The 27,967-nt window shown below is 51.0% G+C and overlaps 5 protein-coding genes across 5 annotated transcripts; 2 read left to right on the top strand and 3 right to left on the bottom strand.

The window, feature by feature from the left end:
• Positions 1-151: 151 nt before the first annotated feature.
• Positions 152-2,343, bottom strand: COCSUDRAFT_61842 (hypothetical protein; the record flags this gene model as incomplete). Its single annotated transcript, XM_005648904.1, has 4 exons — positions 152-367; positions 650-802; positions 1,344-1,448; positions 2,194-2,343. 4 exons carry the CDS (start codon positions 2,341-2,343, stop codon positions 152-154), a joined length of 624 nt encoding a protein of 207 aa, XP_005648961.1.
• Positions 2,344-3,216: 873 nt separating this feature from the next.
• On the top strand, positions 3,217-3,865 carry COCSUDRAFT_61841 (hypothetical protein; the record flags this gene model as incomplete). The annotated part of the gene is made up of 2 exons (XM_005648903.1): positions 3,217-3,231; positions 3,665-3,865. 2 exons carry the CDS (start codon positions 3,217-3,219, stop codon positions 3,863-3,865), a joined length of 216 nt encoding a protein of 71 aa, XP_005648960.1.
• A 1,632-nt stretch (positions 3,866-5,497) lies between these two features.
• COCSUDRAFT_65346 (hypothetical protein) lies at positions 5,498-8,924 on the bottom strand (the record flags this gene model as incomplete). The annotated part of the gene is made up of 7 exons (XM_005648902.1): positions 5,498-5,651; positions 6,170-6,282; positions 6,672-6,730; positions 7,124-7,236; positions 7,614-7,843; positions 8,150-8,257; positions 8,712-8,924. 7 exons carry the CDS (start codon positions 8,922-8,924, stop codon positions 5,498-5,500), a joined length of 990 nt encoding a protein of 329 aa, XP_005648959.1.
• A 2,611-nt stretch (positions 8,925-11,535) lies between these two features.
• COCSUDRAFT_14433 (UBC-like protein) lies at positions 11,536-13,280 on the bottom strand (the record flags this gene model as incomplete). Its single annotated transcript, XM_005648901.1, has 5 exons — positions 11,536-11,688; positions 11,985-12,212; positions 12,828-12,884; positions 13,026-13,082; positions 13,227-13,280. The coding sequence occupies 5 exons, from the start codon at positions 13,278-13,280 to the stop codon at positions 11,536-11,538; spliced, it is 549 nt and encodes a 182-aa protein (XP_005648958.1).
• An 832-nt stretch (positions 13,281-14,112) lies between these two features.
• On the top strand, positions 14,113-27,025 carry COCSUDRAFT_61838 (hypothetical protein; the record flags this gene model as incomplete). Its single annotated transcript, XM_005648900.1, has 19 exons — positions 14,113-14,277; positions 14,821-14,884; positions 15,252-15,359; positions 15,711-15,836; positions 16,645-16,838; positions 17,087-17,192; positions 18,080-18,201; positions 18,993-19,128; positions 19,599-19,764; positions 20,390-20,529; positions 21,080-21,198; positions 21,725-21,919; positions 22,382-22,513; positions 22,814-22,930; positions 23,249-23,554; positions 23,961-24,074; positions 24,391-24,495; positions 26,588-26,716; positions 26,837-27,025. The coding sequence occupies 19 exons, from the start codon at positions 14,113-14,115 to the stop codon at positions 27,023-27,025; spliced, it is 2,733 nt and encodes a 910-aa protein (XP_005648957.1).
• Positions 27,026-27,967: the final 942 nt, after the last annotated feature.

Here is a 27,967-nt window from a genome sequence, read left to right as displayed (position 1 = left end):
ATTTATGCCATATAGCCTATAGCTAGCTAGGCCTGCTATCTGGCTTGAGTGAAACAACACCATATGCTCATTCCAAAACAGTTATTTTGATTGTGTCCAACAATGACTACCCACACAAAACAGGATCTTCGATTATCTACGCAGAAAGAAGCTACAGTACGCGGGTTTTGTATGGCCCATTGGGAGGCTCAGGTACGTAGAGAGCATTCGCCACAATACAATCATCATCAGGCGGGCACTTCCCCTCAGCATTGCAGTGATTCGGCACCATGTCAAACATCTTGTAGACCTTGAAGTACTGCTCAGGGTCATTCGCCAGCGCAGGCGTGAACACCCAGATGGCTGTAAAGTTGGCTCTTTCATCCACCTGTGCATTCATGCAGCAGCCACAATTTTGAGCAATGACACGGAATATCTCAATACAGCAAGATGTATTCTGAAGTGCAGATTATTTTTGACTTACAGGCCTATGAATGATCAGTTAATTGCAGCGCATCGACCATAATTGCTGCAAAGATCTGCATTAAAAATAACAGATTGCACTCGAATCGTTAAAGTCACTACAAGTTTTTGCATCGTTGAGTTGAAACTTGGTGCCTTTAATTTGCCACATGCACATATCAAAGCATTTGCGCTGTAAGATACTCACTCCTGAGAAGGGGTCAAGCCCCCAGGTTAGCTCTTCATCGGTCAGGCCTATTTCATGCACAATTTTGGGGATGGCCTTGTGCTCCCAGCACATAAGGATTGTCTTGCCCACGTAGGAGTCCTCGGCATGCTTCAAGATGTTGTCATGAAGATCCTACACATCAACTAATCTTCATCCCCAGCAGATTTGCAGTACAAACAACTGACTTTCGCCAATACAGTTATTGGGTAGCCATGAATGCGTTCCGATGCCGCAAATTATCATTATTAATAGTGCTACATTCAGTAGTATGATGATGATGATTATTATTGAGTGCTAATAATATTATCATTACACTCGTTTCCTGCAATGAGGCAAGCTGCAACAATGCTAGCCCTTGTTGGACTTGCCAGATCCAAGCAAGAGCCAATCACCCGTGGCAGCAGGTTGAGCCTGGACTGATAGCACTGAGTGGTATTGAGTGCAGAACAACAGCCCGGCTGCATGCCAAGAATTCAGAGCAGCAGAACAGAGGCAGCTGAATATCATTACCGGGTCAGACACTCCAAGCAGCCTTCAGGCGCTTGAGAAGAGGGAGCACCCGACAAGGTGACCAGGAGTGCAGATACGCTCAACACCTCAGAATCGCCTGGAAAGGGAAATGGGACAAGGGGCGCGCCTCAATATCATCCCGCAGAATTTTTGCATCGAAGACATTTTCTCCGTGATCCCCTGTGCGCCCGCCCATGACAGGGTCCATTCCCAACTCAACAGCCAGTGGCACGAGGGTGTCAAACGGCCGCCTGCTGGAAGTGATTTTCTGCACAAGGACAAAAAGAAACGCTCTTCCTTAGAACCATTCGGTACCCAGGAATGTTCTAGACTTTCAGCTACTAACGCTGTGCATACTGAAAAGAAAATGGCACCGCAGAGTCTCATTTATTAAGCGGGGAAGTGGATACAATAGCTGTGTCAGCATTCTTCTACCAGACACCTGCCAGGAGCTCATCATAGCATTATACCACGCCATTCTGCCAAGTGGAAAGGTGCCTCCTGCAAACAAACTGCTAAGGTACAGTAGTGATAAATTTTATTTTCCACCACCCTCTAAATTATTTGCCAGAGGTCCTTCTAAACTTTGCTGGAAAAGGTACAAAGATATGCATTTTAGGAGCCCACAAAAACTTCCTGGCCCCGCAAATAAAAACCATCGTGCTGCGCCTGTATTGGAACGTAGGCAGATGTGAGATCGGTGCCGGGCCATATATGAGGGACCAGTGAGACCCTCAGGAAAATGCTACCAACATTGCGAACAATTGCTGCTGTCAGCACTATGCACTCTGGGGATGCAGTCCGGAACCATTATGCTTGCAAGCAGTGCCTTGAGACTTGCGCTCACAGGCGGCACAACAAAAGTTCATCCGGAAAGCAAAGTGTTGCGGTGCAAGGCCTGCTCTTATGAACACCTGAGACTATCTTCAACGCAGGGCTGCGAACAAGACTGATTGTTGGAGCCATGTCTTCAAGGTGCAATTGCGGTGGGTTCTGTTGTTTAAGAGGCACACCTTCTGCTTCATTGCATATATGATGTTGGGAGAGTTGTAGGTGTCAAGCGCGGTTCTACCCTTCCCGAATACCTTGGGGATGTGGGCCGCCCGTACTCTGCCTTGGGCGCAGAGGCCGGGCTTATCGTCCACGGTCTGCAAGAACGTCATATTTACATCTGTGTAAGTTTCAGAGTATGCGCTACAATGTCTGACGGCAGAGCTATACGAAGAGTTCTGGTGCTATCAAAGCACTGGGCCAAGTGACCTGCATCTCCGGAAATTTCGGGGAATGTACCTTCTCGCCATGGCGAATGAAAATAAATTGCTCAATATCCTTTAACTTCTTCAGTCCGGCTCCTGGTTTGGCAACATCACGCAGGCCAGGCGAAGCATTACACCTGCGGCATCACCGGGCACTGGGCTGTTCAAAAATGCATATGTGTTGACCTTCGGCATCAAATCAACTTTTAATACTTTTTGAAAGATTCTAACAGTATCCACCAGCGCTGTACATGGAACAAGAACTTCTGTTTCTGCTGGCGCTCATCATGTAACCCTTCCGGTCGGTCACCTGATGGCAAAGGTACCCCTGCGGGAATGCTTGGCGAGCAGATTATTGCAGCGTGAAGGCTTTACTGTATGCATTGCCAACATGTTGTAGGCCGCTGGTTCTGCAAAGTGGTTCTCCACGGAACTTGCACTCTATCTAGCAGAACGATGTCCGTACTGACGTGGCAATTGTGTCATTGCTTAGACTCAATCAGACAAGTTACTTGTGATCTTTGACGTTACGATTCAGTTCGGCGTCTCAGCGTCACAACATAAGGAATATTCAGGGGCAGAAGTGTACGCTATAGAAGAAGGCCACCATTCACCTACCGTCTGCTACGGTGCGCAGTGTTTGCAGAAGATACATCGTTACGTCACCAGCCTCATCCGCAGCACAGAGCTGGACATTCATTATATCCTTTCATTCTGAAAGGATCCGGTGGAATATGCAGGGCATTGTGGCTGACGTGGTCCAAGTGCGTTCGGGAAAGCATGGGAGAGCCGAAGGTACGACACTTCCAGGGAACCCTTGCCAACCACGCTGTCAGCTGTATCTAGGAATACGGAACAGTAAGAATATCAGATTGCACAGCGCTCCCTCGTGTGAGCAAGTGATGGTGTGGAAGTCAGGCCTGACAAATCCCTCGGAAAGATTTCACGGTAGGAGCAGTACCAGATGCTTGTGGCCCCAAGGACACGTTCCACTGTTGTGGATTTCGGACTTTTACCTGCGGCTTTTGATTGATTCGATTGCATCGTTCCCGCATTTTGCTGTCCTGTGCAAGGTCCTCAAGACTGAAAATATCATGTACGGCAGGGACCAGCAAGGAAAACACACCTGCTGGTGCCAACATGTTGCTTCTTCAGTTCTGCATCAGGCCAGGCTCATGTGAAGACCTACCTACCGATGACGAAGTGCTGTGTTCTGTGACACGTGCAGGGCTATATGGTAGGGCTTAAGATTAACGCCAATACATATGCTGTGGTTGCGGCGCTGTTTGCTACAGTCACCTACGATGCCCATGTCAACCCCCCAAAGAGTGAGGATTACGTGGCATTGTACTTCTTCTTCTACTGCAATCTATTGACCTTCTGGTTCTCGCTGGGCCTGCTCGCAGCTGTACCTTTTGCTGACAGCTGACGTCGATGAAGAGCCCAGCGAGCGGCCACGGCCAATTATTAGTAAAGAGGCAAAGCTGAGCCCCTGGGCGTGCCTCCTGCAATGCTTGTTTTGCCGATGCGACAAGTACCCCACAAAATGGCCTGAAAACCTGAATGATGAGCTGCCTACAGAATTTTAAAGCTGGCGCAGGAGGGCCTTTGGCTTGCAATTCTTAGCTATTCCCATGTATGCCTTTGCGGCTGGCGCGGTGGTCGCTGCTGCCTTTCTTAAGCACGAAGATCGTCAGTGGACCTTTGCAGGCGGGGTCATAGGAACTGCTGATTTGGCGGTGTATGTCTTGCGCGTGGTGATAATCCATTTGAGTTGGCCTTGGGAGGAAAAATACCGGGTGAATATCCGCAGGTCTGAACAGCGATTGCCAACTACCACCCAGACATCAGGGCTGCAAGGTAATGCGCAAATAACAGGATCCACTGCTGGCGCTCAGGATGTTGAAATGCAGCCGCCTGGGTTGCATGCCCAGGACATCCAGCGAGTGGCATATCTGCTTCAGCAGTGTGTGAACATTCTGAATGGTGATGCTCCAGGAAGTTCAGGGGTCGCTACTCGTGAGCTGCCAGTTGTAGCTTGCTTTAAACCGGAGAAAGGGGCTGCAGGTGCAGATTTCAAACTTTAAGTGCACAATACTAAGAATATATCTAGATGAATGGAGGACACCTGAGTGAAAATGGACTTGTCTCAGGATGCATGAGTGCAGATGTTCGCTTCCTTTTGATCTTTGTCCCTGAGCGATGAATATTAACATGATGGAAATGCCAAGAAGCAAGATGCTTGCACAATGCGCAGTGTACAGTGTCAGCGGCATGTTGCGCTCGAGACAATCCCCAAAGGGCATTTTGAAGTTTTGTGAAGGTTTGCACTGCACGACTGCGGTACATATTAGGAAGCAGCAAATTCGTACAAATGGGTTCCCATGCATGGCATGTTTACACGAAATTTTACATGGGTTTGGCAAGCCTGATTCCACAGGGCACCAGCTACATATGCAGCTAAACGGATAAAAACAGTTCGCAGATGATTGCGACTCAACAAAGCATGTCACCTCATGCTGGGAAGATGCGCATGTTTGCAGCATTTTAAATTGCCCGTTGTTGATCTTCTCCAGACAGGATTGAGTTTACATGTGTGCTCCGGCCGGAATCTAAAGAAGTATCTGGCTTTTTGCCTCATTTCCTTTCTTCAGGCAGTAATGTCCTATAGACAAATCCACCTGCAGTAATCCCACATAGAAAACCAACAAGGTGTTTAAGCTTCCCTGAAACTTTTCTCTGAACCAGATACCTTCAACTAGTATCCCACCACCGAAGGACTCGCAGCTATAAAATTGCCAGATTTCGAACCCCTTGGCGCCTGCTCATGCTTGGCAGGACATCCAGAAGCTGGCGAGAAGCAGCGTCCAGTTAATCAACCCCGGGAGGCAATATGCAATATGCAGGCACATGCATTCTCAAATGTAATTTTCGAAAGTTCAGGCCCTGCAGAACATCCAGAAGCTGGAGAGCACCAGCAGCAGCGTCCAGTAGTCTGTTATATCCGGCACGCAACATATCCGGCACATGCTTTTCGAATCATCCGAAAACACATGATAATTCAAGATCGACAGGACATCCAGAAGCTGGCGAGAAGCAGCGTCCAATAGTCAATCACCCCTGGCAGGCAATAATGGAGGCAATCCGGCGACCCCGGCCGCAGGTGCCCGTCCGGTCGCGCGCGTGTCAACGGCTCCACATCCAAAAACACAAACCTGCGAATTTGAATTCGAATTCGAATTTGAATTTCTATCTTGTCAGCAGCAAAGTATGTGGACATAGAAAGCTGCGCAGAAAGCTGGGATTGAGATGCCAAGTGCCGGACTCTGCACACTCCACGCACAAGCCGCATGAACGCCATCATGGCATGTAAATGACATCACACTCTTTTAGGTAGTGCTTGTGGCCTCGCAAGGCTACAGAATTGGGGCATTGTCTGGATTCAGGGGCCACTGGGCACTAGTGGCCAAACTTTCTTGTTGCCCCCATTGCAGCATGACAGCACGCTTCCTGCTGTGCTGCACAGGCTGTGCAACACTCGACTACGACTACACAATTACGGTTATTACTATCTCTACGCGCCTTCCTGCAAAGTCGCAAGGTGCGTCTGCAGACAAGCTGCATGTGAGGGCTGTCAAGATCCAACCTCTTGACTACCCGAAAAATTGCCCTGCAGATCGGCAAACCAGCCGCCATTGTGCACTCTTAGCTTTCACAAGGGGCAGCCGCGCACCTGCTGTCATTGAGAGCTCTCAGCGCGTTCCGCCATGCGTCGTTGTGAGCAGCAAACTCGCCCCAGTTGTGCCAGCTGGCCTCATGTGCATACAGCGCATCGCTGTACGGCCCCTGACGGACACATCAGCAAGGGGATTAAATCAACAAACCAACAACATAGAGTCCCCTGACAGCATTTGACAGCATCAGCATAGCGGCCTTGTGCTTGCAAGAGCTCCTTCATCAAATAAACCTGTGGAGCCAGCATCAAGAGCTGATCTGCATGGGCTGGTCACTTTCTCACAGCAGCTACGCTCATTGCAGATCTGCAGTGCAGCGCAAATGAATAGGCGCCGGGATTCTTCAAGGAGACACCGCAGATAACAGGCCCTCGAATTGCAGAAGGAGTAAACGGTCAGCAATATTAAAGGTATGCAATTCTCTGACACACACCTGTCGGAGATTGAACAGCTGTTCTGGCAAATTTAAAATTGAAAATGCAGGCCGGATTTGGCTCGCACCTGCGCCAGGTGGCACTGCGGGTGGCCGGGCACGGATGCGCGAACAAACACCCGCTCACCTGAATCCCCAAAAAAGTAATCCACGAATTCTATTTTCCCCAGAATTTCATCCACGAGTTTGTGTTGTACAATGCCTTTTACACGACAGTGTCTCGTTTGCAAAGTTACTTGTGCAAGTTTGTCACCCTGTTCCAGGTGTAGAGGGTACTGGTCACTGTAAAACCCGCACTCCCACCGGTGCGGATCACCATTCAAGGCAACATTTAGGGGTCTTCCTGGCATTCTCATCACCAGGGGCATGTTGAGTGCTTTCTGAATTGGGTCTCAAAATTGTCATAGGGTTTATTGAGGGAGACAGGGTCTTAATTATCAACCCTTTCAGCCACAGATGATTTTCTGCGGGGTTTGCAGTGACCCGTACGGTGTTTGCATGTGTTGTAGGGGTGACTCACCCTTGAAGTTGGCCGCCAGGTGGCGCGCCACGGTCTGCACCGCTGCAGCGTGCCTGCCGGGGCCGGTGCCCCTGGTTGTGGCCCAGTGTGCGGATGTTGATATCACCAGGTGCCTGCACGCGCATTCGCACAGGCCTGAGCCACAGGTTGATTGTCCGTGCTTCAATGCCAGGAGAAACCCCCACACTCCCTCCTGCTCTTTGGATTGGCCATTGCATGAAGACACAGCACCTCACAGACGACCGCAGCCATCCAAGTAGCGATCACAGCGCAATTGCAGGCTTGCACTCATCATTGGACTCATCAAAATGGGTCTGATGGTGGTCTTGTATGGTGAACGAGGTCTGGCGTCAGCACTTTTTCCCTCCTTGTCAATAGGTAACGTGTCTCTACCTCCACGCTATTGCTCTGACAACCCACATTCTCAGAGTGTACCTTCTCTGGAAAGTTTAATTACGGATCATTTCAAAATAAATGCAAAGGGGCTCACGAATTTGGGTGGGCCAGCATGTGCGCCCAGGGCGTGCTGCCATAAACGAGGTGACTCGTGTTAGTCATCACGTACTGAGGCGCGCTGTTAGTAATCACATTATGAGGTGTGCTGTTTGTCATAGCGTGGTGAGGCGCGCTGACTGGACTTCCTGCAGCTCCCACTGCCTGAGGGGTGTCGATCTGCATGGTCTCCTTGTTGACAAGGTAGTCACTCCTCACGAAGTGCACCTTCGCAGCAGCAATCAGCATTTCAGGAAGCAATACTCATTCAGATTCCAACGCTGCGCCAAAGCTTGCAAGTTTGACTTCCTAAGGAGAGCGTCCTTCAGGTAGGTGTGAGCATTGTGGGCTCTGGGATGGATGTTTGGTCCAGCCAGGTAATATGCAGAAAACGCAATCAGAATGTCTAGGCAAAGGTCGAGTCCCCGAGGTGCAGAACAATGCTGTCTGGGACCCAAATTCTTCCAGAAGGTCCTGCCAACCCCTGCGGGCTAAGCAGAGCAGTCAATGTAACATGCAGCAGGGACTGATTACCTGCAGCCCAGTGCGTGTCATGAAGCTGGCTGCCTGGGAGTTGTGCAGCCGCCCGTTGATGTGCACAAACTCCTCATTGGCGCCCACGATTTCACTCCCCAGCAGACCCTGCATAACAACCCCCATGTCCTCAGACATGCATCCCCATTGATAACAAAGGGAAGTTGCCAGACTATGGCCTTTTGCGAGACAGGTGCAAAACCTCAGTTTAGCGGCTTCCATTCTTTTCAGCCTTTCGATATCTAAAAATCTTGCATCTGGGTTGCTGCATGCCGCATTTTTGAACAAGCCCTTCATTCTTTGTCAGCTGCATTTCTGCTGCCTGTCTGCCTGGCAGGGTCCAGATGCATTGGTGATTTATGCTGATCCTACTCTGCTGCATGTGCTGCTGCATGGCAAGCTGTCACTTGGTTCATTTTTTCTGTGACCAATATGGCAGCTTGATCCACTGCTTCAAGCCGCAGAACCTGGTCTCATTGGCTGAGAGAATGATACTGAGTTTCTGTGAGGAAGCCCCCTGTACAGACTGTGCTGACTGAGAGTACGTAGAGAAGCTGCGCACCTCCAGAGACAAGTACTGCTCTAGCACAAGCGAGTCCCCCACAAAGATGATCTTCCTCTGCCCCAGATTCGCCAGCAGCGAGCTGACATTGTGCTCTTGCTGCAACCGCGCTGGCCGAAAATCGAAGAGGTTGCAGCCATCAGGCTGCCAACGCCACAGCGCGCTTTCACGCGCTCTGACCAAGTCATCCTGGAATGTGCACACCAGACACATCACCTCTCATATATCTGAATGAGCAATTGCGCGGCCTAGGACACACCTGTATTCGAAAGATTATGGCACACGACCTTTAATCTTATGAACGGGAGATAGGTGAAGGTCCTTGATATCAGGATGGCTGGCTTACCGGAAGCCTGGTGCAGAAGTGGGGGCCCCAATTGATTAAATGGTAGGCGGTGTGGTTCGTATAACCGAAGAATGATTCAACTTGTTCACCAGTTGTCAGGGGAGGGGCATTTGTAATGCGCTCCCAGTGGCCATAGGCGTAGCTGTCGCTAGGTGAACATACATCTGCACACTGCTCGACTGCCGTCCAGCACAGCGCGTTCGTGATGAAATAGATTGCTACTACTGCGAAGAATCGTTGGCTGATCGACACATACAAGTGTTTCATGCTAGGGCAAGGGTTGGAAGGCTCTGAACAAGACGATCATCAACATAGCGTGCGATGTCGCCAGCTCTACCCGCACTGGGTTTTGTATGTTGTGCAGTGTGGATGAAGCGAAGATTTCCCACCGGTTTAATGGTGCGGGATCAGCGAAACACACACAGGTTCCCCACAAACGTCGCCCCGAAATTTCTAACCGAAGTTCATCTCGGAGTTCCGGAATGATCAAGGGTTTTACAATCTTGGGGTCCATATACACTGGAACTTGAGGGGATCTTGATCCCACCCAAGGAAATGCAGCTCAAATCTAACTTACACAAATATCAATGTCAATATTGTCACGATGCCCACAGCTGGCAAAGCTTACCCTGTCTCTCACATGACTGCTCACTGCTCAATGTTCAGAGTTTAAGGTGTACACATGCCTCCTCAGGAGGCACAGGCTGTAGAATAAGACTCTTCTCGGAGGCCCTGTCTGCGCAGACTCGAATTGAGAGCGACTCAATTCCTAAGATACATCTCCTCATCTCATCTCCTTCAAGAGTACTCATCTCCTGTAAGGGTGGCATCCAAAACCACCCAACAATGAACTGCAATACTGCCTGTACCTTTTTGAGGGTGCCAGACAGATCTGTCTAGACACACTATGCCGACAAACTAGCACAACTGTAGAGCCATGCCAAAAAAAAGCATTCTATCACTTGGGCCATTGGGCCGAGCGCGCTAGCTGGCAAGGCACAGTACCATTAAATTGCATGGTTTGCAGCTCCACTCACGGGCTCAATTGACAGGACAAAAGCCCACATGATACACTACTTTCACCCACAGCTACACTCGCCTTGAGGAACTCACACAGCATCATACAGATGATCTCCCTCAGGTTGGCACTAGGCCCTCCATACTCCTTGATCTCCAAGAGAGATCCCCACGTTTCTCCCAAACTTTTTTGTCACATGAGGCTCCTGACATCAGCACCGGCGGTCACATGAGGCTGGTGACATCAGCGCCGGCGATGACTAATATACGCCGGAACAGGATCGCAGCAATCAGCACAACGAGTGCCACCGCCACCACTGTCAGCCCCCGGTCCTCCCAACTCTGGGGGGTCCCCGCCGGGGGGTCCCCGGCAATCGCCCCCACTGCCTGACCCAAGAGCGAGGTCTGCTGTGGCTGCTGCAGCTGTGGAATATTGATGCCTGCATCGACAGAAGTTGCAGGTCTCAGACGCGGCTGCGGCGGCGGCGGCCGCGCGGCGACGGTAGCGCGGTCCAAGGTTGCGACCGGCAGCGGCGTCGCCTGTTCTGGCGCGGGGGCCGGGGCGAGATTAGGTGCACCTGTCCTGGCAGCTTCCGCCCTCGCGGCAGCCGCCTTTGCCGCGGGGCTCATCTGACGCGCCTGCAGGAACCAAATTCAAATTCAAACAAAACCATTGATGCACCCTTCCCTGTACCGCTTGTGCCAAGCTTCCTCCTATCTCCTGGCGCTCGCTCTGCCTTGATGTCTGCATACCTCTTTCTCTAATAAGCCCACTCTGTCACCAGAGTGTGGCTGCTTCAAAAAGAGCACTCCCGGTTTGAGCACTCCCAGTTTGTTTTCGCATGCAATAGCATATACCTTCCAGGGACAGTGACAGCGTCTGCAGCAGGCCATCATGCAATGCATGCATGCACAATTCACATCACTATGCACAATCGAGGGTCTGTGTCAATGAGACTGCGGGCAGCAGGACCCCTCACCTGTGGTGGGGGTGTCGTGGCAGGCAATTCTGGAGCAGGCTGCTCTTGCGCTGTTGCGGGCATGTCGGCAGAGGAGCCCTCCACAGCCAGCTCCGGCTCTGCCGTGCCAAGGCTTCTCGCCTTCTTTGCAGCCTTCTGCACAGTTCCGCACAAAGCTCGTGAGGATGATTTAATAGCTGACAGAGGCTTACCACCTCGAAACCAAAAGGAGGAGCACCCTTGCACCCGCATACGTTGGTGTGCGCACAAGGAAAAACAATCCGATCCAACGCCCATCTCAGTGTTGCTCTTCTGTTAGAGACCACATGTTCAGTGGTTGCCTTGACAGACACCTTGTGAGCAGATGCACAATCTTGCCAACAGAAACCTTTTGTCCTGAGGGCCGTAATATGCTTTGGCAGACTTGTGCCAAGCTGTTGACCAGGCAGCTGCTTGGCTGACATGTCTGGGCTCATCACTTGTACACGGTTGCCGCTCTGCTTCAATAAGAGGACAGCCGTACCAGTGCCTCTTCAGCTGCCAGCATGGCCGCATGGATCTCATTGGTGACTGCTTGCCGCTCGGCGTTGCCAAACTGCGGCGGCTGCTCGCGCGACTTTGCGGCCAGCGCCGCCCGATCCTCCTTTGCGTAGTCCTGCCAAAAGAACTTCGAAAATTAGTTTAGACCTCATGTGCTCTCATGTGCGAGGCATCTCCCCAGGATTTGCAGTGGCTCATGATGGACCTGGGTGTCGCATTTGCAAGAGGCCCTGACAAGCACTTCGGCATTTTTCGCACAAATTATGTGTTCCATCATTTACAGAAGAGTCTGAACAGACTTGAATGGGCACTGACAGTACAGTGCATGCATCAAAGATTAACACGCGCAAGATTGAAACCAGCATAACGCAGGGACCCTAAGAGACTTGGAATCGTTCAGAGCCCGCGCACCAGGGAGCCGATGGCGCCATTGCCGGCGGTGGGAAAGAAGGCGATGAGCGCTGTCAGCGCGGTGCGCACACTCCAAGACGGCTGCCAGTGCTCTGGGTGGTGCGAGGAAATGGAGAGGCAGATCTTGACGTTCGTCTCAAACCGCCCGTTCGGAGACAACATCAGGAACGAGGGCGGCTTGAAGGGGTACTCGGGTGGGAGCAGGATGCGCCCATGAAAAATGCCCCCCTGCAGACAGACGGCGATTACTCAGAATCTGTCATAAGACACAGGGTGTAGTCATCAACACACTATTTGCGCTGCGATGCAGCTTCTTCCTCCCTTTCTCGATGCTGGCACTGCCTTTTGTGTCTTCCATATTTCTTGGAATAAGTATTTGGAGACGCCATTGCTGACAGTTATGGTCCCTTGCGCTGCCGACAAGATACTGTTTCGCTATCACGGAAGTCCATCCTGAATAGCAATGACAGTGAAGCCACGCAAGCTTGAAGGAATGTGATCGCTTCTGGGTATGGCTGCAGTGGCACATCAGCAGAGAGTGCATAGCTTGCCTCCTAGCTATCGATAGGCAACAGAGACGCCTCAGCCACGCTTGCGATTGGCCCAGTGTCCAACGCGAAAATTGAGCCGCAACATCCTAATGCCCAGGGTGTGAAAGAGCTGCCATTACAAAGAAGCTGTTGCTGAAGAAGCAGCAGACAACGGGATGATCAGCCAACTCAGGGACTTCCCCTAGCAGAGCTCCTGACCCTCTTACCTTTGGCTCAGCAATGCACAAGGACGATTGTGAAACTAGAAATGAGCAAGCGCTGCAGCATGAAAGGCACAGGTGGGATGCCCTACCTGGAACTCAGTGTCTGGAGGTCCACGCACAGCAAAATGCCATTCGAAGATGTTGTCCTGCCACAGAACAAATAGAACATTAGATCAGGAACCCAGACAATGACCTTGTCTTCCGGGATCATTAGTGAACGACCGTAGTTGGGCCAGTGGTCTCCAGTGGACTGGCATGTTGACTGTTAGTTGAAAAGGGCGACCTACCTCCAATGCCGCGGCCATGAAATCAATGCTGGGATCTTTTTGCAACTCCTTCATCTCCTAAGACAGGCACAGCATAAAGAGGTTAGGGTCCAACGCCTCAAAAATCTAGGAGCAAGTTCTTGGAAGGCCCAGGTCGAGCTAAATTGTACATGATTTGCAACGCATTGTATCTCGCATGCAGTCTATGCCACTTGGGTATACCTGCAGAATCCTCTTCACAGCCGGGTTCCTCATATTGAACTTGCCCTCCTGCATCTCTGCTCAGCTATTCTGAAAACCTTGTGAATAAATGTATCCCCTTGTGGCGGTTTCGGTGTTTCACAGCACCAACAGATCCTTCGCTACCTCACGGACCAATTGCAGACAGTTGAAACTAAGGTGTTGAAGATTTTAGCGCGTTGTGGCACTTGTTTGCACCATATAATAGCCGTGCAAGCGCTAGTACGGGAAAATAGCCTTCTTTCTCACACTATCGTCCTCGTGTAAGAAATGTGGAACTTGAAGAATCGAGTGTCTCTTCCAAGATAAATTCACCTTCTCGACATGTTCCCGGGGGACTCGTGTGTTCCTGGAAGTTGCAGATGAAAACCTAGCAATTCGGTTGTTTTGTGGCCGCTGATTGGTCAGAACGGGAGTGACGTGTCTTTTATTATGAATGCGACCCCAGTTGCGAGGGTTTTAATTAGCAGGGCTTGCTTTGTTCAAGCCAAGTGCAGAATAGCTCTTCGTCAAATGTATTGAAGTTGCTCTGCAACACCACCTGCGAGAGTGGAAAAGGCATAGGATGTCATTGCGGTGCGCAGCGCATGATAGCTTGGACGGAAAAGACGTAGGAAACACAGTAGCAACTGTGTGACCTGGCCCTTCAGCTCTTATTCAAAGCAAGATCCGGCTTCTTGCAAGGCAGAGTCGCACTGTAGTATCAGAGTGACTATTGTCAAGAATTAAAAAGCAAGCCGTGCAGGCACGCAAGCTGTGAGGATATCACGAGACAATGCAGATGGGCAGCAGTGAAGCTGTAGGAAGCTTGAATATGGAGCTCGTTGCAGGTGCCATGCAACGATTTTAGGAAGTTCAATAGATCAAAATGTCCCCTGCCAGAAGCTTCAAGTCTCCGAGGGAACGCCCACCCTTGACAGTCACGATTGGGGATGGCACCTCACCCTCCCCAGTCAGCGGTGGCAAAGTGCCTTACCTGGTGGACACAGTCACGCCGAAGACTCGCCGCGTTTCCAAGCTCTCTCTCAGCGAGGTATGCTGACAGTTCGTGACTGCAGCTGCATTATCATTTTCCTCAACTTGCATACTTGTGCCAGAGATCCCCGTCAGCCTGACAGGCACTCCTTCTGCAACATGACTGAGCTTACGCACGCATGTGTTGCAGAGGAAATATGCGATGGACCTGGCATGCAGATGTGTCGAGGATGCATACCAGGCCAGGGAGGGCCCTGCATTGCAGCATGCTGCACACTTCAGAGCTTTTGGGTGCGTGCCCTTAGCCAGCTCTGTGATGTCAAAATCAGCAATATTATAAATTTATGTAGTGACATGCATGTTCTTGGAATCCTTTCTTGTGTTAGATTTACTTCTGACTGGCCACATGTTTGTGCAGTTACAAAGTACTGAAGAAGGCACTCTGCCTGAAAGGTACATCTCTTGCCTACCCCTTCTCCACCGAAATACTTTGAAAGCCTATAAGTTATGCTCATGCTTAAACCAAATCCTCCAAAGACTTCCTGGTGCAGTCGCATGAACCGATTGAGTGACTGGCGCAGATGACCCTCGGACGCCCCAGGACATGCAGGAAACCAGCGAGGAGGAGAGTGTCAGCTCTGCAGTGGACTCTGAAGCCCTTGCAGGTACGCATCTTCCTGCTCTTGGCCAATCCATTTCACCAAAGCAGCTGCGGTGAAGCCGAATTCCCCCCTTTAGCATCCAGACCAAGAGATCAGGAGATTCGCCGAGCCATGATTACCTTTTCTGGTTCTCCTCCATGTTCAACAAGACACAAAGCCCCAAGAAGTCGACACAGTCAGCAACATGCATGCGCGCATCTCACCTGCGCAACAGCATGCTGGCACAGGCATATAGCGGCCCTTGTGCACCTGTGCCCGCATGGAAAGTGGCACACCTCTCTACCTTCATACTAATATCCCAGATTTGATCAGGGCTTTCTGATGCTGTTCTCATGGAGTAATTAGATTATCATTCTGGGCTGTCGCGCAGATACTGCGGCCTCGGACCGGCGTACGCAGAGCCCGGCAAAGCAGCGGCGCATTCCGGCGCTGTGGCGCACTGTGCAGCAGCTGCGCAAGGGCAGCAGCAACAGTGCCGGTGAGGGCACCTCATCCTCTGTGATTCTCTGGCTTTCTTATCAATGAAGCATGCCAGTTTCCTGCGGCTTCTACCATGAAAATGTCTTATCTAGCAGCTTCACCCACTGCGACGCAATCACATGTTACTATAAAAATGCTCTGAATGACACAAAGCTCTAACACTCTCCAGATTCTTACCATTCTCTGCATGACACTATAAAGCATGCTGCATGTGTGCTTCATTTGGAATCCTGCATTGCATGTCATATGACGAATCGTCCCTCTAGAGGTAACCTGAGGCCTTATGGTGCAAGGGAATACACGACTACGACAATGCAGAGGGTCTAAAATCACATCATGAACATTACAGGTGGCAGCCCGGCGGATCATCATACCAGGCGCACGCTGGCCGCCTCGCCGCAGAAATCGGCGGGTGCCACAGTCGCGTCACCGGAGCGGAAGTTGCTCACGCCGCGAGCCCCTGAGCCCCTGCCTGGTGAGATACTTGCCAGTATTTTCTCTGTCTTAAAGAGCCAGTACGGCCGCAAAGGCACCTGCAGTGCGCATGCCGATCCATCATGGGCGGATACACGGTGGCCTCGTAGAATCTGATTGTGAAAGGCCACTGCTGTGGTTTCACTGGAGTGGACTGGGTTTCTTCTCGCCGCGAGCACCCGAGCCCCTGCCTGGTGAGACAGTTTTCCGCCTTTTCTTCCTGTCAGCTGGTGAGGCAATATATGCGCATGCTCTGCGCATGCCGATCCATATTGGGCTCTGACGTCGTAGCCTGGTAAGTGTACCTGGTAAGGTCACGGAGAGTGAGCCAAAAGCCATCCTTTCAGTCGATAGACAGCCATGCACAATTGGGCAGAAATTTGGCATCCAGGTTCTTGCGGTTCAGGTATTTGTGTGTGTGTGAGGCCTTTTCCCTGGATGCATCTGTGGCTCGGGCTAGGTAATGGCCCAAGTGACTGGCGGGCAGGTGCCATTCAGCGGACAGATATGCCCTGCCCAGATCCGTTTATACATCAGGACATGCTCAGAATGATAGCTTTGCTGCTGCAAGGGAGGAGCCGTCCTGCAGCTGGTGAATTTTACATGGTCAGGGACAGCACCTGACCTAAAAAAAAACAGTATCCTCTGATGCAGAGACAGCACCTGAGCTCACAAGATATTTATAAATTTGGTCCCTGCGGCAGAGCACAGCACGAGGCGGTGGTCTCACAAGATTGGTGTACACCTTTCTTATCTTGGAGGAAGGAACGTGAAAACATTCTCATTCTACCATCTCTCCCCTGGCGCAGAGGAGGAAGTTTCCTGCAGCGCGGGCCAATCGGAGCGGCCGAGCGCGTCCGGACGCGGGGGACCGGAGAAAGCGCTAGATGCACTGCTGTTGGCCGCGCCGAACAAGGGCGAGGTGCAGCCCTGGGTGTGGCTTCTGGGGGCCGTGGCTCAGCGCTGCTGCATCACCAGCATGCATGCAGGCGTTTCGTACCTGGTGAACCCTGACTCCTTCGCTATCATCTTTTTTTTCCCCCTTATTCTTTCTTCCTAGTCATTTTCTTCCTGTATTTGTGCGTATTCTCATGGGACTCCAGCCAGGTCCAAAACCCAGGTTGTGGGTTGCCTCAAGTGCAAAGCCTCTCATGTTATCACCGAATACCTACCCGCGTGGCAATACCCTAAACCCTAAACACCAAAAGTAAATAAATAAATAAAAGTAAATAAAAGTATTCCCTGGCGCAGGCGCGGGTGGCCAAGTATGTGGCATGCGAGGAGGAGTGGCTGCGGCTGCTGGTACAGGAGCTGACACCTGTCATGGCCCACCTGCACGACCAGGAGCTGCCACTCAGTGAGCCCTCATCCTCTCCCATTCAGCTATTTTCACGGCAGACGAAGCATTAAATGAAGTGCTGGCAAGAATTTTCGCCCCAGGTTCTGGTGTGTTGTTGGGGCCTCTAAAGATTCTCGTGCTTAGTCTAAAGAGATACATGGCTTTCTGGGCAAGTCTGCAGCGTTCTCCCTACATGGCTCTTTGCTACCTTTTACTTTCAGCACATCACGGCAGATACTCTGCCCCATACTGCAATGGCATCTGACTGGCCCACACACCACAAAGAGCCAAATTGCCTCTTCTTGCCATGCTGGTATCCTCGCTTGTTCATTCTCAGAAAAATCGTCTGCCTCGAAAGAATCTGCATCACCGCACACAACATGCTTTCGCACTTGCAGGCCCTGGCATGTCGATTTTCCAGGGATTCACTCTGAGCTCACCCCTCATTGAGCTCCCTGAGCCCCCAGCAGTCCATATTGAGGATTTTCGTCCCAGGTTTCCAGCATGATATGGGCTAATTGGCCTTTGGCCGAGTGTTCTTTTCTGTGTTGCCTACACCTGAAGACGGCTGCTGTCACGCCAATGGCCGTCGAAGACAAGGGACAGCCCATAGATTTCTTCACAGCTGCACACTTGACAGGGTAGCATGCATTCACATGTGCGCCTGAAGGGGAAGCTGCGTTTGGCTCAAGACCAAGGGCTCTATCAATTTGGATCATGGGGCGTTCCTTGATGCATACTGAACGCATCAAGAAGGTTTCAAGTTTACCATTGCTGCACGCAGACACGACACATCAGGATCAAGTTCACCAGGATACATTCCCTCGCGGCTCATGGCGGAATGTAGGGTTCCAGGGTAGCATTGTATTTTAAAGAGTGGAAAATAAAAGATATTGTGCGCGCAGACACGATGCATGCACTGGAGCGGGTGGCTGACAGGGCGCTGCAAGTAGGGGAGGCGGCTGTGTGCAGCTACCGCAGCCACCGCTCCTCCCAGGCCCAGAACGCTGCCATCCTCTACCAGGCGGTGAGCGGGCCCTTTTGTTTTTTGTTTTCGTTTCTAATTCTTCATATTTCATTTGATTACATGGTCGATTTTGATTACATGGTCTTGATTTGATTTGATTTTTTACTTCTTATTTTATTTTTAATTATTACATGCTCGGCAAACCCAAAGCCAGAGGCCATAGGGCACAGTACGCAGCCACATCTGCGGGGCCTTTTTTATATCGTGTTATGTTATGTTATGTTATGTTATGTTATGTTATGTTAGGTTAGGTTATGTTATGTTATGTTATGTTATGTTATGTTATGTTATGTTATGTTATGTTATGTTATGTTATGTTATGTTATGTTATGTTATGTTATGTTATGTTATGTTATGTTATGTTATGTTATGTTATGTTATGTTATGTTATGTTATGTTATGTTATGTTATGTTATGTTATGTTATGTTATGTTATGTGAACATGCAAGCACCCTGCATGAGTGCCCTGCTTGCAGTCAGGTCTCGGTGTGCGCTATTTTACTGTCAGCAGATGTGAAGCAATTACTCAGGCTCTTGCAATTCTTGTGAAATGATTGTCATTCCCCTGTTGGTGACTTCTCGTGCAGCGCAGCAATCAGCGCCTCCTGAATATGATAGCAACCCTCCCATACGCTAACTCTGCTCTGCCACAGCCTTTGATGTTGCAGTGTCACGGAGGGACAGCCAAGTCAAAATACATGCCATTGTTCTGTCTCAGCAGGTTCAATTGTTGCATGCGAGCGAGCGCACAAGCTCACATGCGGCTGACATGTGGCGGCATGTGCGCGCAGGTGCGGCTGATAACGCTGCTGACCTCGTGCGGCACGAAGGACGGCGGCGGCATGGGAGAAATGTTCGAGGTGCACCTCAACTCTGCCGCGGTTCAGCGATTTCACTCCCTGCTCTCCACGCTCGGGGCCCCTAAGGGTGAGCCGCAGTCCCCAAGATATTGCATTGAACGCGGCTCGAGTCTCACCCTAAAGCCTGGACCAGTTCTAAACCCTAAAACCCAACTGCTGTGTATTGATACACAAATGTGGGCCCTAGTGAGATTTTGAAGTCACATGCGCATAGCTCTTGATGTGAAATCAGGCTACTAAAGACAAGTCCTTTTATGGAAGAGCAAGGACCCGTGATGACCTGTGGGTGTTATCCCTTATGTAAAGACAGACACCATAACTCGAGTCTTTTTCAGTAAAGGAGCCGGATGTGTGCGGCAGCAATCAGCTGTGGACTCCTTTCAATGTTGGTTTCCTCTGATTTGGTGTGTAGCAGGGCAGCATTTGGAAGAGCAACCATCATATCACTGCAAAGCTAATTATTCATTAGTTTCAGTACATCATACATTTCTATGAATGGTTGGGGTACTTTCAATATTTCCCGGTGTGCACACGCAGTGACGCCGACGAGCCCCAGCATGGCGCAGCCGTCTGAGGGGAACGCTGTGGGTGGATTAGTCGTGGTGGTGGATCAATTAGTACAGGACGTGGCTGAGGATGCTGAAGTCTACCAGCAGGCGTTCCCTGACACCTCCCCAGTGTCACTACCTGCCATCTCCGCTAGGTGTGCAGCCGAAGGACCTCGTCCGTCCAACAATCCAATGCATCAGTCATGTTTCAAAGCCCGAACTCTGAAGTGACCTCATGGCGGTCTCTACTTGGCATGGCAAAGAGGTTGCTCTTGCATGGTGTGACAACCCTGGCGGAGGCTCGGCAGGCTGTGTCCAGTTAAATCCCGCCCGCCATCATTTTGATGATTCCTTGGTGGCTCAGTGTCTTTGGTGCAAGGAACCAGCTTCGGTATGTACACCATGCTTCCCTGGTAGCACATCGTTATTTGCACCAACCTCAGAGGCTGACAACTGATGTCAACAGCATGCGCACATGTGGACTGCTCCTGTTATCGGATTTTTTTCATGCATGCATGCACGATGTACCGTTGGCGACGCGGCCGTGACAATCACTCGATTCAAGACCATTTCGCGCTTGGCCTGCAATTTTACGCGCACATGCAAGCAGGGTCCCTGCCAGCACTGCAGCTTTGAAACCGAATGCAATTTCACGAACGCAACTTTCAATCTCCAGGATCGAGGACGCATGCATGCAGGGTGCCGGCAGCCGCATCATCAAAAATTAATCAAACCACTGTCTCAACGTCTTGCCTGTGATCTCAATGCGCGTGCGTGCAGGGTGTACTGCCAGCAGCTGCGGCCGGCGCTGGAGGCGGTACTCTCGCAGCAGCCGCCGGCCAACCGCGCATTTTTCGACCTGTTACAGGCCGTGCACGCACTCGAGCGCCACGCCCTGCGCTACTGCCCCTCCGTGCTGGGTGCGCGCCCCTTTTTGAGACCGGTCCCAGGATTTCCTGAAGCACTTGTGTAGTTCCCTGGCCTCTAGTCCAGATGGCCTCTAAGTGGGCTTTCCCGTCACAACATGCATAGTAGGCTGAATGCAGATTAAATGATTCGGCGCCTCTCTATGCCCAGAGCAAGCACTATTAGAAACGTGTCCTGAAAATCTCCTTAGATCTCTTGGAGTTCCCCGGTTCTTTGCTTGCCACGAACAGGTGATTCTCAGCATGTATTCCTCAAGCATCATGCTGTGTTTTCCTTTTCAGGCCTGAGCCGTGCTCAGTGCTGACCAAGCTTTCACAGAGTGAAATCGGGCAGAAGGATGTCTAGGTATCTTAGCTGCATCGAAGCACCTTGGAATCGTTCGTGCAGGTCAGAGCACTCTGTGGAAATGGCACTGTTGCTGGCCATGCAAGCGCCTCATTTTGTGCAACAATTTTTCTCTCTCTATTTTTTCTTAATATGACATTTGACAGATTTTTCTTGATATAACGCTGAAATGAAAAATTGGCATGCATGCATGCTCAGGGTCGGAGGGTGCATTTGTGGATCAGGAGGGAACGCCGCTGTTCCAGCCGCATGTTGAGGCCTGGCTCAAAGCCATGCGCTCCAAACTCGCGCAGTGGTCCGGGCGCCTGCTCGCCCAGGTGACTGATCTGACCTTCTATGCTCATTTCTATTTTATGCCCTCTCTAAGAAGCTTTTACAGATCCTCCTTCGCCCAGCTGCTCACCCAGGCGATTAAGGCCTTCTATATTATGTTTCCTCATGCGAGCACCTTGACTTTTCGGTTCACGTAGTGCTCCTGCAGCTGCAGCAGGCATTCTCTTTGCAAGGACAGCATGCAGTATCAGCATGTTGGGCACAAGTCTTCTTTCTTAGGTCGTGCGTTCTCCTGGCAGAAGAATCAATAAGCAGTGATCACATTGCTTCAAATCAAAATAGTCGAACTGAGGCGCCCTAGGAATAAGGCAGGCTAACAGCTTTCTTACATGTTTGTTTTTGTTATAAACCCACCTCACCTCGGTAAAATGCAAATTTGGGCACACTGCATAGATAACGTCTGCACGGACTGGCCTCTGGCATGTGAAAATTTGGAGAGAATGCAATCTGGAACACACGATATGGACCCGTAGAAACACACCGTATAAAGAATAGAGTGGAACGCCGCAGGAGACGTGGACGTCGGTGTCGGAGGGCGGCGTGCGCTGCAGCAAGGCCTTGGTCGACATGTACACGGCGCTGTGCTCAGTGGCCGAGGAGAATGCCGGAGTGGCGGCTGCCCACATCGCGTACGCTGCGCTGCTGGAAAAGGCGCTGTCCAAAGTTGCCCTGCAGCATGTGGTCTCCCTGGAGAAACTCTGCCAGGTGTGGCAATTGTGTGATTCGGTTAGCCCCCGAGTCATCACTGCATGTGTGGCAATCAATCGCCGCTGTATTGTTTACACGCAGCTTTGCATATGTATCTCCTGTCTCTTTATTGCGTTGTATGTGCCCCACTTATACCACAAATCGTTGCCAAATTTGCCGCGTGCCTTTGCTGCGTAACAGCCGTCCCCCTGCCCCCTTGTCTTGAAGTGCTCGCTTTCATATACTGGCCCGTTGGTGGACCTTCCTACCACTCTCCTCTGCCACACAAATCCTTCAGGTCAAACCACGGCACCCAGCAGGACTGAAAACGCTTTTCGTCACTAGCAGCACGCAAGGAGTGAGCGAATCTCTTCAGGACCTTGCCTCAACTGGAGGCGGCCTGCAGAACCCAGAATATCGGGCAACACTCCAATGGCTTGATGATTCAAATTTGAGTATTTTTTTGAATTCCATGCGCAGGAGCAGCTGGCGCCGGTGCAGGGGACAGTGACGGCGCAGCTGATGCGGCTGCGGATGGGAGGAACGCCCCCGCAGCCCAAACTCTGGCGACCCTCCAGGCGGCTGTGCGCAGTCCTCAATGACCTGCGCGAGGTGCGCTCCTTATAAAGAGCCGCAGAAACATCCTCACGACAAGTATCAAGGGTTTAGGGGTTATGTAGCGAGGGAATTAGGGTACTGTGGGTGTACATGCGCTGTCTTATCTCAGGCGATGCAATGCCAGATTCAGGGCCCAAGGCAGATACAAAGTAGAAAGCTCTCTCACATGGAAAGTGTGGTGAATGACATTTTCAGTGAAGTAAGAGGTGAGTTAACTATTCTGAATGAGAACGCTAGACCCTGCATAAAGAGCCAAAGTCTGAAGGATATTCTTAAGATGCTCATTGCATGCAGGTGCGGTGCAAGCATTCGGACCTAACTGCGGCGGTGCGCGGATGCCTGCCGGCGGCATGGTGGGGCGCTGATGCCGGAGGAGGCTACGCGCTCGGAAGCCGCCTGCAGCTGTGCCAGGTGGGCGCTGACTCATCACATTACCGGCCAGGAATAAACCAATCACTGAAAGTATCTGAATACCCCTGAGGGCACTGAGCATGACACAGTGTTGAACTTGCTGTCCCTCACACCCTGTGCACCTGCTGCAAAGTTCAGGGTCGGCTTCAGCAAGGCGATTTTGCGTGAGAAGATTGCTCTGTGATCAGGATACTTTACCAAAGCAAAACTTGTACATTTTTTCGGCGCACCTAGGATGCAAGTCTGGGGGTGGCGAAGGCAAGACACCCTTTTTACATTTAAATATTAATTTAACAACCAGTCTTGCCGTGCATGCAGGTGGAGATCGAGCGCCGGTTTGCATTCGTACTGCACCACACGGTCAAGCGGCTGATGGACTCCATTGCCCCAGTCCTCTCCCAGAGCCTGGAGGAGGGGCCGGTCCCCACGCCGGCCCGGCCACCGCCTCTGAAGGGCCCCCCGGCGGTGACGGCGCCGGGGGACCCGTCCCCGGCGGCGCCCCTCGACGACCGCGCCGAGCCCGTTACGGACGCGCTGAGTCAGCACCTGCAGTTTCTGTCCCCTGCCCTGGACCCCCGAGTGCTGCGGCGCGCTGCGAGGGAGCTCTGGAATTCATGCGCCGGGGTGAGCTGTACTGGCCTCCGCTGCATGTATATTCTCCTGCTGTCAAATCACGTACCAACTGTGGTGTTTTGATTAAAGGCATCTGGCGGGCACGGCAGCGGTGCCAAGACAAGGCTTGCCCGGGGAATGTGGAATGAGCGGCACATGTCGCTCAAGGGTGAAGTTTACGACTGTGTCCTTGGGCATAGCAAATATAATAAGCACCTGCAGTGCTGTTGGCAAGTCCAACGTGCTCTCAGTTCCTGCACCAACAAGACCCTGCTCCTTCTGGTGCCTCAATCGCCCGACAGAGCGAGGGCAATTTACCCAGAATGCATTAGTCGGCTGTTTCGTAACGGCAAGTCCTGAATGTGTAGGCCTGGGGATATTCACCTATTAATTAATTGAGCACGTGATATTTGCGCAGTGCCTGCATGACCGGCTGCTGGACGGAGGGAACGGCAGCGACGGAGGCGGCGGCCAGTGCAACAGCCTCGGCCGCGTCGGGCCGCGCCTGCTGCATGCAGACGCCATGCTCAAGGTTGACCCCAAGCACATCAGAGAACGATAAGATATATGTATTTTTGTGAGCGTCTGACAGTAAACAGGGGTGATTGTAGAGGGGTATGACTGCCTGAGTGATTTGCAATCCTGCATGGCATTGTTGTGTGACAAGACTTCTTGTTCACAAAGCTATGAAGCAGAAAAATCACTTCCTCACGCTGTAAAGCACAGCAAAAAGTCTCCTGACTGTGATTAGTAGGCCTGAAGCCTCTCCTGCTGCAGTCCTGGTATGCAGTCATATCGTAACAGCACCTTCTGGCTCACCGGCTTATTGGCTGGGTGTGTTTGTGCAGCGGCTGACGGGGTGGTTCACTGGGGCGGCTGGTGTGGAGCTGACGGAAGCTGACGAGCCGGACAAGGCGCGCAAGCTGCGCAAGATGCTCACCCTCTTCCTGCAGGTGCTGAGTCACCTCACCTGTCCTGTGTTATGTTAGACGAATGCTAGAACGTGGCAAGTGTGGGTCCTGCACTGCTTTAAGTGAGACTTGTGCTGTTCACCTGGCTCAGATGGCAGAATAAACACAGGTAATCACCCTCGTCCTGCACGTAGTTTTCTCTTTTAGCTCACTTTTTTATCGTGTCCCCTATTTGTAGGCCTGCAGCTTGTCTGCAGACCAACTTGCCTCTGGCAGGAACATGGGTAAAATTACGCTAGCTAGTAAAGAGTCCATGAAGGGGTAAACCCATTGGCAGCCTTTATTTGTAGCTTGTTTGCAGATGCACCTTGCCTCTGGCAAGAACAGTCTGTTGTGAGAGACAATTTGCAGCACCATGCTGTGAAGGTGCCGTTTTGGTGCTCTTGCGGATCAAGGAGATTACATTGCAACACAGGCGTGAGAGAGTGCTGTGATGGTTTTTCACGCTCCTCTCATAAGAGGTTCGCATGCGCAGTGTTGCATAATTGTATTTTGGTGATCAGAGCAGGGCTAGCCAAAACCTTTAGTATCCAGCTGAATAGAACTTTCAAATCAAATCCTTTGGCCTGTGGCTTGACAGGTGGACGGCAGCTGCGCGCTGGACTCCGTGGATGGCTGATCCAAATCTCACACAGGCCTGAAGTAGACCATATTTTGCACCAGAGACTGCCATCATGATAATTAAAATTGATTGAATCTTTTCTGATCAACATCAAGGTGTGATGGGTGCAGCTGCACACAACAGCATATCTCGAGAGCTCAAGGCTCTCAGCAAAGTAAGGCCTTTAAAATTGTGATTGTTCGAGAGGCTGAGTGATAAGAGTGATGGGAACAAAAGCTTGTGTGAGCCTGGCAAGCCTGGAAGGGCAGAATCAAGAAAGAGGGGTGCTAACATTCAAGATTTAAAAAATCAATGGCTGTTCGAATTCAGGCATTCATTGCTAGGTAGGATGGCATAGGTCTAGGACTTCTTGATTGTATGTAGTCTGGTTGAGTTTTCTTGTGCTAATTGTCATTTCTGCCAGATAAATTTGGTAACTGACTCGCAAGTCACAAGCTTAAGCAGTGGAAGATCCTGCGCAACTTCCTGTAAAGAGCTTGTATTTCGATTGCACACCCTTCACACTGTGGCATGCGGTGGTTTTGGCATGTGGCATAATTGAAAATTGGCCTTTTCGGCACTTCCACGAAATTATCAGCAGAAGCATGAGCTCTGCCTCTTGGCATGCCACTGACTACCAGAAAAAGGACACCCATTTATGCTGTTTTACTTCCGTTCTTGACACATAGACAGGGTCTGGCGAGAATAAAATTAGTGGAACGCCTCCTGTAGGATGTACACGTGATGCCAACACGATCGAGTTGCGCTGCTGGTGTTGCCAGCGCAGGGTGCGCACAAGTCATTTTCCTGCAGCAGACACTCTCCTCTATTTCAAAACAACAGGTGCGAACCCATCCAGTCGGGCAACGAATCTTCCTTTTAGGTTCAACTGTTGACGCATTTTTGAGTGCCTCTTTGTCGTCACAGGTCTTCCACTAATCTTTAATCATCTAGGTGCTTTTGTGCAGCGTCCAAATGGCGCCTATTTTCTACAAGGAAGAGGATCAGACGGAACTGAGGGCGATGTGGCCCCAGGCGAGAAAAGACAAAGAAGGCAGCGAGCGGTTTTACGTTGACCTCTCCTTTCTCGACATGTTACCAAATAGTATCTTTATTGCTGGAGTCGTGGGCTTGGTTCATGCTGACACTTGTCAGATGAAACTCTACCATGGGAAAGTGGCGTCATGCCTGAGCGACCTGGGCCAAGACGGTTCCAAAGAAAGACCCCTCATAATATGGGGGAAACCTCTTTCTCCAGGAACTCCAACCTCAGGTATGCAATCCAAAGTTCACTTCAATCCAAAAGTGCAGGACAAGTATTTTCTCCTGTGCACTTCATGCTACTGCCCTCATTCCTTCTTTTGCAACGCTTGCTGGCCAAATTACTGCGTTAAGGCGATGGAGGCCTTCAGATCACCAAAGAATTCTTTTATATGCATTGAATCATGAGCAGTTCCAAATGTATCCTGACAGGCGCGCATCTGCGACGCAGTTGCATCCGAGAGCACGTCAAAGATAGCTTTCTTCCAGTACCAGAATGAGGACTTTGCCACCCCAATATGGGTGGAAGACAGCGCCCCAGTGGACCTGTCATTTTTTCCAGTGCGCAATTCATTTGGAAAGCTCAGCATCGGCGGCGCCTGGGGCTTTTATGACCCTGTCGAGAAATGCACGACCTGCACTTGGGCAAAGCTGCAGGCAGCACTGGGTACTCGCGGTCAGGACGGCACGCTGGAGCGGCCAGTGCGCATCTCAATTTATATGGAGTCGTTCAAGATTCCCTCTGATGTTGCTTGCAAGGATGCGGCTGAGGCAGACGCCTGTGAGGCTTCACCTGCTGCGAAGGCTGCTGCAGATGCTCCAGAGGGGGAGTGGGATGTCGTCAGCCGTGGTGGGGCGAGTGACACGTAGGCGGAAGATACAACTTTGAAATTGTCCATACCGCATAAAATATTTGCTTGATAAAATTTGGCAAGGGGAGGCCTTAGCAAAACGTTGTAGCAGTGCCGCTTTCTCCGAGTGATCCATTCCTTGCCAATTATTTTTGGAATCCAGGGTTTAATATCCTAAACTCTACACCATAGATTTCTGGGATTGCCCAGAGGCATTGGAATCAGCTGCATGAGCAGCCTTGCATTCATCTTGTGGCACTCTCGAGCCTTACGGCCGGTGCGTGCTTTTTGTGAGGGTTTGGAAGAAGAGAAATGCAGACAACACGACAGAGCGAGCGCCAACGATAAAGGAAACTTTTGCCTGGCAGCTTGACATCATGCAAATTGTAAGGTTGAGTCCTGTGAGCAAAAGAGCTGTCAATTTACCTGCTGAGAGTGAGTTGAAAGGGCCGTCCTGTGTGCTTGCATGCGATCTTTCCATTCGGTAAAGCATAACAGAGGGCTGCCCATACGTACTTTTCATATCCCTTGCTTGCATGTCTCATTCAATGTGTTGTTGACTAGTCTTCAGGAGAATTACTTCAGGTATCTCATATGCTCGCTTTTTGCGAGTTATTCCGGTGTGTCTACATCTACAATTTCCGCCCAATGGCCCAAAGCTTACTGACGTCGCATGCTAACAAATTGGGGTACCCTTTAAGGACAGGGAGAAAAACTAGCCTGGGTAATCATGCCACATGCTCAGGGGGAATTATGAAACCCTTACGAAACCTTATCACCCTCCCCTTCTGTAAACCCTCAAAAGAAAGGGATGACTACGTCACACGATCGACTCACTCTGCGATTGCGCATCAATGGAAGAAAGTTACAAATGCTTATGTATCTGCATCAAACTCTGAGAAGCCCCGTCACGTCTGTAAGCTGCTGCATCCAACGTCTTGCACGCCTTAAGGACCCAAAG

The sequence above is a fragment of the Coccomyxa subellipsoidea genome, assembly GCF_000258705.1.
Source record: "Coccomyxa subellipsoidea C-169, whole genome shotgun sequence".
Classification (NCBI taxonomy): Eukaryota; Viridiplantae; Chlorophyta; class Trebouxiophyceae; family Coccomyxaceae; genus Coccomyxa; species Coccomyxa subellipsoidea.
Note: the sequence above shows the minus strand (reverse complement) of the source record. Positions and strands in the feature narration are given on the sequence as shown.